The 13,703-nt window shown below is 46.9% G+C and overlaps 2 protein-coding genes across 2 annotated transcripts; both read right to left on the reverse strand.

The window, feature by feature from the left end:
• Positions 1-4,589: 4,589 nt before the first annotated feature.
• Positions 4,590-5,839, reverse strand: LOC132244064 (olfactory receptor 2T11-like). Its single transcript, XM_059714991.1, has 2 exons — positions 5,786-5,839; positions 4,590-5,384 (listed from the first exon to the last, which is right to left on the reverse strand). The coding sequence occupies exons 1-2, from the start codon at positions 5,837-5,839 to the stop codon at positions 4,590-4,592; spliced, it is 849 nt and encodes a 282-aa protein (XP_059570974.1).
• A 5,973-nt stretch (positions 5,840-11,812) lies between these two features.
• Positions 11,813-12,757, reverse strand: LOC132243881 (olfactory receptor 2V1-like). The gene has a single exon (XM_059714395.1). It carries the CDS (start codon positions 12,755-12,757, stop codon positions 11,813-11,815), a length of 945 nt encoding a protein of 314 aa, XP_059570378.1.
• Positions 12,758-13,703: the final 946 nt, after the last annotated feature.

The raw sequence follows: 13,703 nt of genomic DNA on the forward strand, positions 1-13,703 counted from the left end.
GAATTGCATTGAATTTCCAAAAGCAAAATGATATAACAATGATTCAGGCCTTTAGTCTGAAAAAATGAACAGTATTTTAATCTGTTGAAAAAATACAGCATGGACAAGATTTAAAAAAACAAACAAATTTGAACTCGGTATTAAACAAAACACCTTTCTATTGAACAAAGGAGCATATACCTCTGACTCTTAGATGTGTTTCTGGAGCTACTCAAATAAATTACCTAGTAGAGCGGAAGGAGAACTTATTGAATGAAATGCAGTCTTTCAAAAAAGCCAGGTCCAACTTGGAGCCATGACATCACTCACAGGGATAAGTTCAAAATCTAAGGGGAATCTTGTCCCTAGTTGTTAATTAAGTTGTACTTTCTCTTCAGTTACTTGACGACTCTGCAGATTTCTATTTGGGAGAATGTCTTGGCATCCTCTGCCTGGGGCGAGTGAGGGCAGAGAAGAGCATTTCAGAAAGGACAAAAGAAAACTTTTGTCAGTTTTACTTCAGTGACATTTTAAGAGGTTTTTTTTTTCCTCTTTCCTGTGGGAAATGTCAAGTTTTAATGTTTTCAATCCAAAGCAGAATGTGAATCTCTGGGGTAAAGCGTCCACACCTGAGGACAGGAGGGCGATCCAGGCTGACCTTGACAGGCTCAGGACATGGGCGGTCTAGAACCTGATGGTGTTGAACACCAAAAAAATGCAAGGTTGTCCACCTTGGGAAGAAAAACCTGCAGCATCCTTATAGGCTGAGCAGTGCTACGCTGGCTAGGGTGAAAGAGACTTGGGGGGCATGATTGACCATAAGATGGACATGAGCCTTCAGTGTGATGCTGCAGCTAGTAAAGTGAGCAAAACACTGGCTTGCATCCATAGATGCTTCTCAAGCAAGTCCCAGAACGTCATTCTCCCCTTGTACTCAGCCTTGGTGAGACCGCAGCTGGAGTACTGCATTCAGTTTTGGGCTCCACGATTCAAAAAGGATGTGGAGAAGCTTGAAAGAATGCAGAGGAGAGCCACGCACATGATCAAGGGTCAGGAAAAAAGACATTATGATGAGAGGCTGGGAGCTATGGGACTCTTCAGCCTGGAAAAGCGCAGGCTCCGGGGTGATCTGGTGGCCACCTATAAGTTTATTGGGGGTGTTAACCTGGATCTGGGGGCATGTCTGTTCACCAGAGCGCCCCAAAGGGATGACAAGATCGAACAGTCACAAACTCCTCTATGACCGTTTCAGGCTGGACATAGGGAAGAACTTCTTTACTTTCCGAGCCCCCAAGTTCTGGAATAGCCTGCCATCGAAGGTGGTTCAAGCACCCACTTTGAACAGCTTCAGGAGACATTTGGATGTTTATCTTGCTGGGATCTTATGATCCCTACTCACTTCCTGCCCCTGGGGCAGGGGGCTGGTCTTGATGATCCTCCAGGGTCCCTTCCAGCTTTAACGTCTATGAAAATCTATGAAATCTTCTCACAATTTTTAGTTCTCTAGTTCAGTACTGTTCAACTTTTTTAGAGTTGAGGAAATAGTCACTAGACTCAAGGCACCCTCGATAACTTTTGTGAATTGGGTGGCACTCAATTTAAAAAGCTAATTTATATATTACAGTACTTCCTTGCACAGAGGCCAGGCAGTCGGGGTGGGGGATAATCTAGGCAGGGACATGCCGGAGTCTATGCTTATCTCCTCCCACCTTGCAGCACCCTTCAGAGGATCCTGCACTACCTCAGGGTGCCACGGCACTCTTGTACTGGACTTGCAATTCTGGGTTCTGGCATTCAGTACTTTTTTGGCCATCTAAGTGGTCATTTTTTTGGTTACCTACATGGCATTTTGGGTGCTTACATGCCCAGGGGAATTCTCTTCCTGGATACATAGCCCAGTGCATGTGAATAACTAAGCATGGCTAGGTACGTGCACAGCCTGAATGTGTACAGTAGCAAACACAGCACATTGGAGGGGTTGACTAGATGACTCCATGAATAGAGACCTACGAAATTCATGGCGGTGCAATTTTTGCGGAAACCACCAATTTGGGCGGGCTCTGCCAAAATGACGGGGTATGTGAAAAACAGCAGACTCTGTCATTTTGTTAGGCTGGCTGCAAAAAGCCCAAAACAACCTCTTCCCCGCCCCCTGCCCCTCCCCCTCCTCTCTCCCTGCAAAAAAATACTAATAAAAAAGAAAATGCTGACTCCCCAGAAGGAGCCAGCAGTCTTCATGGCACTGTGGACCATGGCACAGCCTGCCGGGAAAGAGGGAAGGGGCTGCCGGCAGGATGGCTGCCACCTCACCCCTTGCCTCTGATTGGCTGAAAAGGCTGGGAGGCGGGGATCCCCCATTGACCTGCTCCGGGTCAGCAGTGGCTTCCAGGCTCTGCTCCTCCCTGCCTGCCCCGCAGGTCTCCCTTCAGTCTGGGAGCAGGTGCTGGAAGGTGGGATCCACTCCCCATTCCTGTTCCCCGCCCTGCCCCTGGATCAGCTGTGGACACTGGGGGTAGTAGACACTCGGCCCTTCTTCCAAGCAACCCCTTGATGGAGAGTGTGGAAGAAGAAGGGCCTACTGGTGCTGGAAGGGAGAAATGCTGAGAGGTGAGAGGAGGAGTTTCCCTGCTTCACAGACTTAAAAAAGTTGCCTGCCACAGGTGTTGTGCTGGCCTCCAACCAGTCAGCATTCATAATTAGGACCTATAAGTCAGGGACCAGAATCAGTAGCTCAGAAACAAGCTGGCATTAGGGGCTAGACTCAGGCCCTGAGAGATAGGGCTGGCTCAGGAGTAGTGCAGGAGTCAGGAACTGAGTCATAATCAGGAAGAAACCAAATGTCAGAAACCAGGCTCAGAAAACAGGGGTGCAGGGAAAGGGTTTGGGAGCAGGGATCAAAGTCAGGGCAAGCTTCAACCTCACAAGGAAACTTAGAGCTAAATCCTATTTCACCTTGATGTGCCAAGGTGGCATCTTTGTAGTTTGATTATGGCAATTTTGGGCACATATACAAAATTCAGATTGTATTTCCTCCTGTGCTGGACTACGGTTGTGCACCCAACATACATACCTGAAGAAAAATGGAGGCAAAGAAGAAGGTCTCAATTTTCTGGAGTTTCGTGCTGGTAAGCACATCCGCAGCTGATTCTGTTATCTCTGGGAACTTATGCAGCCATAGTGCCCTGAGCATGAGCAAGTCTAGGCCTGGAAGAGAAGCCCAGGGCAAATGTAGCTGCATACAACAGTGCATAAATGCCAAAAATCTCACTAGCATGATTATGTGGACACCATGTAGGAGCATGAAGGAGAAATGGGATTTATCTCTGCTTGTGCAGTCAGTCCACTACAGTTTGTCCTTTCGGTTTGAAGGTGGTATTGGTTTCCTGCAAGCACAGCAGCCAATGGTTTGTCACCATGATTCACTCCCAGCTGGGACAATGACTTAGCATACCGTGAAGGAAATCTTAAGGGAATAGGCTTCACAGGACAAGATTGTTTCCTTAAACAGTAATACACGGACTCTCCAGAAGACCTGACAAGGACTTGAGGATGCCTGGTGCACTGCAGACTACTGAGGAAGATCTGGGCAAAGTAGGTGTCATGGGCAGGGGCCTACTGGTACTTCTGTGCCTTCCTAGTTGTTCTGGATGAACCCCTCAGTACTGGCCCAGTCTGGCTTCAGTCTCCAGTGACTAGCACCCAGGTCATGTTTTGCTGGAATTAATGTGTTTTGTGTGGATGAATTTCCATTATTTGGGCACCCTTGACCAATGAGATACAGACCCACAATTCATAAAGCACTTCTGAACTGCTTTTATTCAGTTGCTGCAAGCCTGCACTAGACAACATAGATTTGGATATGACACACACCCTAAAACATAGCACGTGACTGTCTTGCCCGAAATCAACCTACCCTAGCATAGTAACTTAGGCTGGCCGAATAGCTGTCAAATTAAGTCCCTTGTCCCACTCTGACAAGTGGCTACTGGAAGTGACTCTGCCTAAATATGCTGACCTGTTTCTTGCAAGAGAATTTCAGGGTTTTGAAGACGGCCACGGTGATGGCTACACAATTTTTCAAGTTCAATAAAAAGGTTGGCAACCTGAGGTCCACAGCACACATCTGACCCACAAAGAGGTTCCAGCTCGCTCATAGAGGGCCTATTGCTGACACAGACTTGTGCTGCACCACACAAGCCCTCTGCAGTGCTCCCTCTCTACTCTTGAGCCTGCTCCTCGCCCACATCTGTGCTTCCCTCACTGCAAAGGGGTGGGAATCTGCAGTGAGAATCAGTGCTGTCAGCCGGTCACTCCAGGGGTGAAGACTTCCAGCCTATAGCTGTGATTGGGTTGTCAGCTCCAGCCCTCACAAACTAAAGGTTATGGATCCCTATGTCTAGATAAGGGGCCTATACTATCAAAGATAATGTCTTGAAAACACTTCCAAAGCCATTGTGTGATAGGGAAGCCTGCATACCCTTGATTTCAAGTGAGACAAGGATTATTAGGCAGCTAAGTAAATTTAAAAATACAGTCACCTCTTAAATGTTTCAGAAAACCGTGCTGGCAGGAGCTTTGTCTACTCTGACCCCATTTAGTACTGATTCCTATCAGTTTTGCTGGAAGACCCTGTATTTCCCAACCAGCTTCCTTAAGGCTCCCAAGACATCCCTGTTTCTCAGGCTGTAGATCAGTGGATTCAGCACTGGGGTGACAATGATATAAAACACAGGGGCGATCTTGTCTTGTTCAGGTGAGTGAGAGTCATTGGGTCTCATGTACATGAAGATGCCTGAGCCATAGAACAGCCCCACCACAGTCAGGTGTGAGGAGCAAGTGGCCAGAGCTTTCTGTTTTCCTTTGGTTGACTTCATCCTTGGGACCATAGAGAGGATGCGAGTGTAGGAGGCTAGTATGATAGAAGCAGGCATGAGGAGCACAACAATGGCAATCACAATCACCAGTGTCTCGTACTGGGAGGTGTCAGAGCAGGACAGTTTCAGCAGGGATTGGATTTCACAAAAGAACTGGTCAATGTCTTTGGAACCACAGTAGGGCAGGTGCATGGTGTAAACTGAATGCATCAAGGAATGTGCTGCTGCCCCAACCCAGACCCCAGCTGCCAGCCCCAGGCAGACTCTCCTGCTCAGGAGAATAGGGTATTGCAAGGGATTGCAAATAGCTACGTACCTGTCATAATCCATGACTGCCAGAAGGAGGCACTCTGCTCCACCCGTTGTCAGCGAGAGGAAAATCTGAAACCCACAGCCCACTGGAGAAGTGGGATTGCCTGGGGTCAGAAAGTCTGCTGACATTTTGGGGACTACAATCAGGGCCTGACAGATGTCCATGAAGGCCAGTTGACTGAGGAAGAAGTACATGGGGGTGTGAAGGGAGGAATCCACCTGGATTATCAATAGGAGGAGAGTATTCCCAGACACGGCAGTAACCAAGGCAAGCCAAATCAGGGCGAGGAAGAAGGTGTGCTCATTGGTGTGGTGAAGTTGTATTATGTGTCTCCATTTCCTCTTCACGTGGCTGGGCCTGAAGCAGCGGGGAAGAACAAGGCTTTGTGGAATATGCACACACTTTCTACTGGGTAACGCTAATGGGATCTGAGACAGTCACTGGGTTTTTCGTCTTGTGAAAGAAATGCCAGACATGATGGCTGATAAGAAAAACTGGCTTATATCCTTGTAATTTGCGTTATGCAAGAGGTTTTTTAAGTAATGTGTAATTTTAATGAGCTCCCCCTCCGGTCATCATGCTGCAAATCTATCTATATATGGGTTTGCAGTGTTTTTACCTTTGATATCTCTGTGTTACAGGTGTGGAGATTCCACGGCCGCGTTTTGTCCATTTACTGAGGTGCTGGTTGCACCCTCGCTATGGCAGCGTAGCACTCAGAACGCACTGAGCAAACAGCCCTGATTCAGGATGTGTAATTTCTTGCTCCCTCCATGTGCTACTAATAGGAAACTCTCTGGTTACACATCAGTCAGAGTGAAGTGAAAGGGAAAGCAGGTAATCTATAATCTCATGGAATAGCCATAGAAACCAGATACTTCCACAATGAATAAGAGGCCCAGGTTAGTCATTTTTCTATTTCAGCAGACACAACAATTACAGTAATTGTTATCATCACTATCACTAGAAGGAGGAGTTGTACCTTGGGAGGACGAGATGCCAAATGCACAGTAGACAAATTCAACCGCACATTAGTGTGTCATGGCAATAAGCCATGCTAACGTGCTGTAGCATTAGTCTAGTGTGCATTAGTATCACTAAAAAGGCGTGAGCTGGTACTGCAGCTCAGGAGTACTGGCTGCTGTACATTGAGCTGGTATCTGTTATTACAGGTACTAAACTTAATGTGCCATAACTACAGTGCATTAATGCATGTGTAGGTTTGCACCGTCTCATTCCAGTTAATGGTAAGCTAGACAGTCTATAATGTCATGAAATAGCCTTAAAGACCAGATATTTCTGCAATGTTTAAGAAGCCCAGGTTAATATTTCTTTTATTTCAGCAAAGACCACAATATCATTAATTTTGGGACTGACCATGTGACAGTGCAAAATACCCTGTGAGAGGTCCCACTGGAGTGCTACCGGTACAATGCCGACAGAAACTGTGTCCAGAGAAGGAGGAACGTAAAGTATTGGAGCCACAGAGAAACTGCCTCTTCTCACTCCATAGAGAATCGTGCAATCACACTGGCTTCTCTGTAACTGCAGGAGGAGGGTGGCTGGCTCTGCTGCGTACAACCGCCTGCCAGCCAAGCAAACCACTTCTTCAATGTCTGCAGTCCCTGAAAGAGCCCTGGGGGAGATATGGAGACACTGACCCCAATAGACAAATGCAGCCTTGAATCTCGGGAAGGGGATTTGAGACTAGAAGGCAAACTCTTTGAACTGCTAATTGCTCTCTGCAGCTAAATACCTCTGCAGCTGCATGGAGGCACAGAAAGTCAACAAGGATTTGGCTCATAAGCAGGAAAGGTAGAAAACAGGTGAGGTCTTGGAAGAGTGGGACCCTCGTTTCTCAATTGCTGGAGCAGGGATCCCAGGCTAGTTGTGGGAAACGGGGTTGTGGGGGACATTAAACAAACCATCCCTTCTGCTGGATGGGCTTCAAAGACATTAGAAATAAAAATTCATTAACAGATATTATGAATGTAAAGAAAACTATATTATAATGACACAATTTTCATTCATCTCAATCTATCCAGGATTTCACATATGTCTGAAATTCTGGACAGATGGAGACGAATGGGAATTTTCTAACTGACTTCAATAGAGCCCGGATTTTACCCCTTGAAAACAAGAATTTCCTTTTCCTCTTCAATTCATTTGAAATGCATCAACATATTTAGACAGGCCAACAGGAAAAGTCTGCTTTCATTATCATTACAAGGACCACATAATCAGTTATATTATCTGCATCTTTTCCACAGCATTATTATCATCTAATAACATGTGTCAGGTTAAAAAATCAAAATGAAATAAAATATGTTTTCTTAGTAGTAGCACTAGGTGAAATAATAAGTAATAATTACATCTGTGTTTAACTTTTATTAAATATAGCAGCTGAAAGCTGTGTTGAGAAACATTCACAATATGGGACAATGGCTTAGCACACCTTCAATGAAATCTGACTGGAGCAGGCCTCACAGAGCAAGCTCTTGTTTCCCTGAACAGTAATACATGGACTCTCCAAAAGAACTGACAAGGGCTTGAGGATGCCTGGTGCATTGCGCACGACAGAGAAAGATCACCTGGCCACAGTAGGGGTCATGGGTAGGGGCCTACGGGGATTTCTGTGCCCTTCCTGGTTTTGGTTGAACCTCTCAGTACCGGCCTGATCTTGGTACAGTCTACAGCGAGTAGCAGCCACTGTAGCAGTGTTTTGCTGGAATGAATGTGTTTTGAGTGGCAGGGTCGTCCCTGGGGCGGATGAATTGGGACAACCGCCCCATGCCCCATGCCCCATGCTTTGTGGGTCTCCTGGAGCCGGGTGGAGCGGCACGGTGATTCTGTACTGCTGCTGGCTTCATCCTAGCATGGTAACTTAGGCTGGCCTAAAAGCTGACGAACTCTTAAGTCCCTTGTGTGAGTGATTCTTTACCTGTTTTCCCCTTGAAATTCCAGAGAGTGTCTTCAAACCTTGTGAACATTTGCTGTTATTCTGCTCTTTGGGTGTCTGGGCATCCTTCTGGTTAGACCAGTCCTTCAGCAACCAGCTGGGCTGAACCAGATGCACCAGAGCTAACAGTGCTTCCATTTTCCTGTAACTTGTTTTATGGAGAAGGCAGTAGGTTTCCATCTTGAAATATCTCCTTTTTGTAGCTTATAACACGTCCCATGTAGATTCAGGCATCCTTTTGTAACCAGGTCCTCAAACTAAAAATTAAGTTATAGCTACATGACAAAATTATCATGATAGGCATTGCCACTGTGAAGTACACTGTGCCACTTTCCGCATGTTACTACCAACACCTAAAGCAGAATATTTCCTTTCATGTGTTTCTGTTGTAGCAGAATTAAAATTGCACCCACCTGAATGGATAGGAAGGGCAACCCTGCATGTGGACAGAGTGTGAGAAGAGAGAGAGAGCTTGTCCCAGTAGGGAGCCTGTTTGCCCTGTGGGGGGTGAAGCAGCTTGGGAGGCAGCTGTCATTGAAGGGGGAAGGGGACGTACCCCAGCAGGGGTGTTGAATGTGTGGAACATTTGCAAAGAGCCCAGGAAGAGTCCTGGCCAGGGATTGGCTGTGAGGACTTATTTAAAAAGGGGGAACAATTTTTTCTTTTTTCTTTTTTGTTTTTTTGTTTTTTTCTGGGGAGGGGAACTAAAGAAAGGGAGAGAGTGGGGGAGATAGGTTAGAGGCCGGAAAAAGGACCTCGCCGTGGGCATCCCTCGGAGAACCCCTGTTAGAGTCCTGCAGAAGTAGCAGCCAGAAGGTACACTCGTGGGAGACTGTCCTGGTTTTCTAAGGCACCCGGGTGTGGGGGGGAGCAGGCTCAGTGTGCTGGAGGGAGCGCTGGACTCGGGGGCTCCAGCCTGCAAGAAGCCCCGGTGCAGGCAGGGCCCAAGGAGGGGGGCCGCATTTGCCAGGTGGTGTAAGGCTGTGCTGGGCAGGAGGAACTGGTACAACCCACATCCAGGGGCGGAGCCACCTCCTGCCACACTGTGACCCCTGAAGCTCGTGCGGGGGACACCAGCAGCAGGGACCTGCCAGGGTTCCTCTAGGAGAAACACAAAAGCAGTCTCACTCCCTGAGAAACCAAGCCTAGGCAGGCGATGTACACAGGGTCATCATAGTTACCCTTGACCATACAAGTTATAGACTAAGTGTTTAAATCCATTCTTGAAGGGTTATTAGTTGGCACATCAGTTTATTTATTTATTGGTTCCTTATTTAGCATGGGTAATCTTTATGCCTTCCCCTGGTATAAGGTGTATCAGAGAAGCCATTAATCTTTAAACCACCATCCCTGGGTTCTGTTGGGTAACATTATTTGTTTTATTGTTTTAATCCCATTATATCCTGTAAATAATTAAACTCTGTAAATAGTTTTATAACCACCTGCAAGGTTTTTCTGAACATCAGGGAAGGCTCCCCAATTGGGAACCCTGCAACAGCTACCCAGGCAGCTGAGCAGGGCCACCAGCTGCCAGGTACCCCAGCATCCCACTGTGCAGGTGAGGGCACAGTTAGCGTTGTGCTCCAGGGTTACACTATGAAGCAGAGAGGGACAGATGAACAAATTAACACATAATTTTTTAAGGCACCAATGCTCGGCAAGGCAAGTTTGCTATCTTGGTGCAGCCTTGTCATATTAACAAGTTTTACCTGGCATTTTGTATCATTGACACAAGGATGTGATGACATCTGCTCCATGACATGGAGATTAATTTAACAAAGTATATTACCGTTTGAAAAAGTTGCTCTATTTTCATCAAAAATTCAAATAAAATAGACTCTACAACCAGTTCCAGCAATAAATGATGTCAAAAAATTTCAAAGGTGACTATATCACAGGTTTATTATTCTAAGCATGTTAACCATACAATAATAGCCTGCTTGTGGTACAGGGCAAAGAAGGAGGGGAAAATCCTTAGCAGAAAGGGTGGTAATCAGGTGATCTTACCTGTGATTGGTCATCTGTACAACATCTCCAGACCTCCTAAGTCCGTGGTTGTGCCCCACACACCCCTGCTCTGCCCAAGCAGACAAAGCAGTGAAGCTACTCTCAGGGCACCACCTGCTGGCCACATCCCATCAGTTCTGGAGAGAGCTTGGTGGAGGTGCCAACGAGGTGGCTTTAATGTTTCATCTCCAGATGAGTCAGGTGCAGAACAGCCAGGGCAGACCCCTTGGTGGTAGTCAAATGGGTTCAAAATCAAGGAAAATGTGAAGACAACCTATCCCACTCTGACAAGTGGCTACTAGAAATGACATCTTGACTTGTTTCTTTCAGGATAATTTCAGGGTTTTGCAGAGGGCCAGGGTGATGGCTTCTAGGGCTGTGAGAAGCTTTGATCCCTGATTCATTTCGGCAAAGATTTGTTCAGTTCAGGTGGCCGAATCTCCAAATCCAAATTGAATCAGAGGAACCTCTAATCTCTCTGAATCGAATCAGAACCCTACAAATTGATTCAGAGAGATTTGGAAATATTCAGCGATTCAGACATAGACACAACTTTAACTGATTTTTGTACATACCTCGAGGCAGCAGGGGCTCATGAATGCTGTGATGCTGGGGCGCACGGGGGCTCCCCTGTGTGCTCGGCACCAGACCCAGAAGTGGAGTGGAAGTACTTCTGATCTACGCCCAGGTCTTCTGGGGAGCGCACTGCCCCCGCCTCCAGAGTCCTTCCAGATCAGTGACGGGTACCTCCTGGGTCTGGGGGGCTCCAAGGGTCCCCTGTGGGCGATCACTGAGCTGGCGGGGCACAGCCCCCACTGCTCCCCAGCAGACCCAGAAGTGGACCGGAAGTACTTCCACTCCACTTCCGAGTGTGCCGCCAAGCATGTGGGGCTCCCCGCACTCCTGTAGGGCGCTCCATCTGCCCCAGCATCACAGCGTTCACGAGCCGCACCTGGTACCTCGAGGTATGGAGAAAAACATTTAAGGGTGTGTCTATGGCCGAATCGCTGATTCTCTGAACCAGCATTGAATCTTCAGATTTGGATTCAGCCAAACCTAATCAGGGAGAATCACCCAAATCAACAAATCGAATCACTGGTCCTGATTTGGGCTGAATCCAAATCAAATATGACCCATTTTGCACACCCCTAATGGCTACACAATTTTTCAAGTTGGGTACAAAGATTAGTACCTAAGATCCGCAGGCCAGATCTGGCCCCACAAGAGGTCCCTACTGGCTCATGGAGGACTGATTGCTGGCAAGTGCTGCACCACGCAGGCCCTGTGCAGTTCTCCCATCCATTGTGGAGATTTGGCCTCTGCCACGTCTGTGCCTCCCTCACTAAACACGGGTGGGAGTTTGCAGTGAGAATGAGTGATAGCAGCAGGAAGTAAAGATTTGCATCCTGCAGCCACGATTGATTTTTAAGCTTCAGACCTCACAAACTGAAGGTTATGGATCCCTATGTCTAGATAAATGGCCTATAATAGCAGGGATGAGGTTTTGAAAATACTTCCAAAGCAATTGTGTGATAGGGAAGCCTGTGTTCCCTTGATTTCCAGTGAGACAGAGACTATTAGGCAGCTAAGCTATTTTTTACAATACAATCACCACCAAATTTTCCAGAAAACCCTTGCAGCAGCGTTATCAACTTTGACCCCATCTAGTACCAAGTCCTGTCAGTTTTGCTGGAGAACTCTGCATTTCATAACCAGCTTCCTTAGGGCTCCCAAGACATCCCTGTTTCTCAGGCTGTAGATCAGTGGATTCAGCACTGGGGTGACAATGGTGTAAAACACAGGGGCCACCTTGTCTTGTTCAGGTGAATGAGGGACATTGGGCCTCATGTACGCGAAGATGGCAGCACCATAGAACATGCCCACTGCAGTCAGATGTGAGGAGCAGGTGGCCAGAGCTTTCTGCTGTCCTTTGGTTGACTTCATCCTCAGGACCGTAGCAAGGATGCAAGTGTAGGATGCTAGGATGATGGAAGAAGGGATGAGGAGCAGCACAATGCCACTCACAAATACCAGAGTCTTGTATTGGGAGGTGTCAGAGCAGGACAGTTTCAGCAGGGATTGGACTTCACAAAAAAATTGGTCGATATCTTTGGAACCACAGTAGGGCAGATGTATGGTATAAACTGAATGGATCAAGGCATCTGCAGCTGCCCCAATCCAGGCCCCAGCTGCCAGGCCCAGGCAGACTCTCCTGCTCAGGAGGATGGGGTATTGCAAGGGATTGCAAATAGCTACATACCTGTCATAAGCCATGACTGCCAGAAGGAGGCACTCAGCTCCACCCATCATCACCACAAGGAAAATCTGAGCCCAACAGGCAACCTGAGAAATGGGGTTGCCTGGGGTGAGAAAGTCTGCTACCATTTTGGGGACAACAGTCAGGATCTCACAGATGTCCATGAAGGCCAGTTGACTGAGGAAGAAGTACATGGGGGTGTGAAGGGAGGAATCCACCTGGATTAGAACGAGGAGGAGAGTATTCCCAGACATGGCGGTAACCAAGGCAAGCCAAATCAGGGCAAGGAAAAAGGTGTGCATATTGGTGTGGTGCAGAAGTCCCAGCAGAATAAATTGCATTGGTGAAGTTGAATTCTTTGACTCCATTTCCTCTTCACGTGCCTGGGCCTGAAGCGCTGGGGAAGAACAAGGCTTTGTGGAATATATACATACTTTCTACCAGGTAACTGTAATGGGAGGCAGTCATTGGGTTTTTTGTCTTGTGAAAGAAATGCCAGGAATGATGATTGATAATAAAAACTGTCTTAACCTTGTCAATTGTGTTTAGTTATCAAAGAGATTTTGTAAGTAACATGTAATTTTAATGATCCCACCCTTTGCCTATCAAGCTGCAAGCCTTTCTATAGGTGGATTTGCAGTGGTTTAATCATTGGTATGTCTGTGTTACAGGTGTTGGATCAGCTTCAGAGTTGTGTGGAGATACTATAGCCAGGTTTTATTCATTTTACAGAGGTACTGGTTGCAGCCTTACTACGACAGTGTTGGACACAGAACATGCTGTGTAAATGGCCATGATTCAGGATGTATAATTGCTTGCTCTGCTTCAGCTGCTACTAGTAGCCAAACTCCCTGTTTGGAGTTAATCAGACATCAGTCTGATTAAATTGAATGGGAAAATAAACAATCTATAAACCCAAGGAATAGCCTTAAAGGCCAGATACTTCCAGAATGATTAAGAGGCCCAGGTTAATAATTTTCCTGTTTCAGAAAAGACAATAATGGCATTAGTTGTTATCATAACTGTCACTAAAAGTAGGAGGTGTAAGTTGACAGGACATGAGATGCCAAATGCACCATAGATAAGTTCTACTGCACATTAGTGCATCACAGCAATTAGTCATTTTAAAGCACTGTAGTATTAGTCTACTGTGCATTAGCATCACTAAAAAGGTGTGTATTGGTACTACAGTAAAGTACTGATGGATACTGTGATCCCCCACAGGGCTGGGGAGGGGAACTCAGCTCAGCTGGCCTGAGTTGCCTTCCCCAGCCCCATCATAGCCTGGCTGAGCCACACAGGGCTGCATAGCTG

This window comes from Alligator mississippiensis, chromosome 11, assembly GCF_030867095.1.
Source record: "Alligator mississippiensis isolate rAllMis1 chromosome 11, rAllMis1, whole genome shotgun sequence".
In the NCBI taxonomy this organism is placed as follows: domain Eukaryota; kingdom Metazoa; phylum Chordata; order Crocodylia; family Alligatoridae; genus Alligator; species Alligator mississippiensis.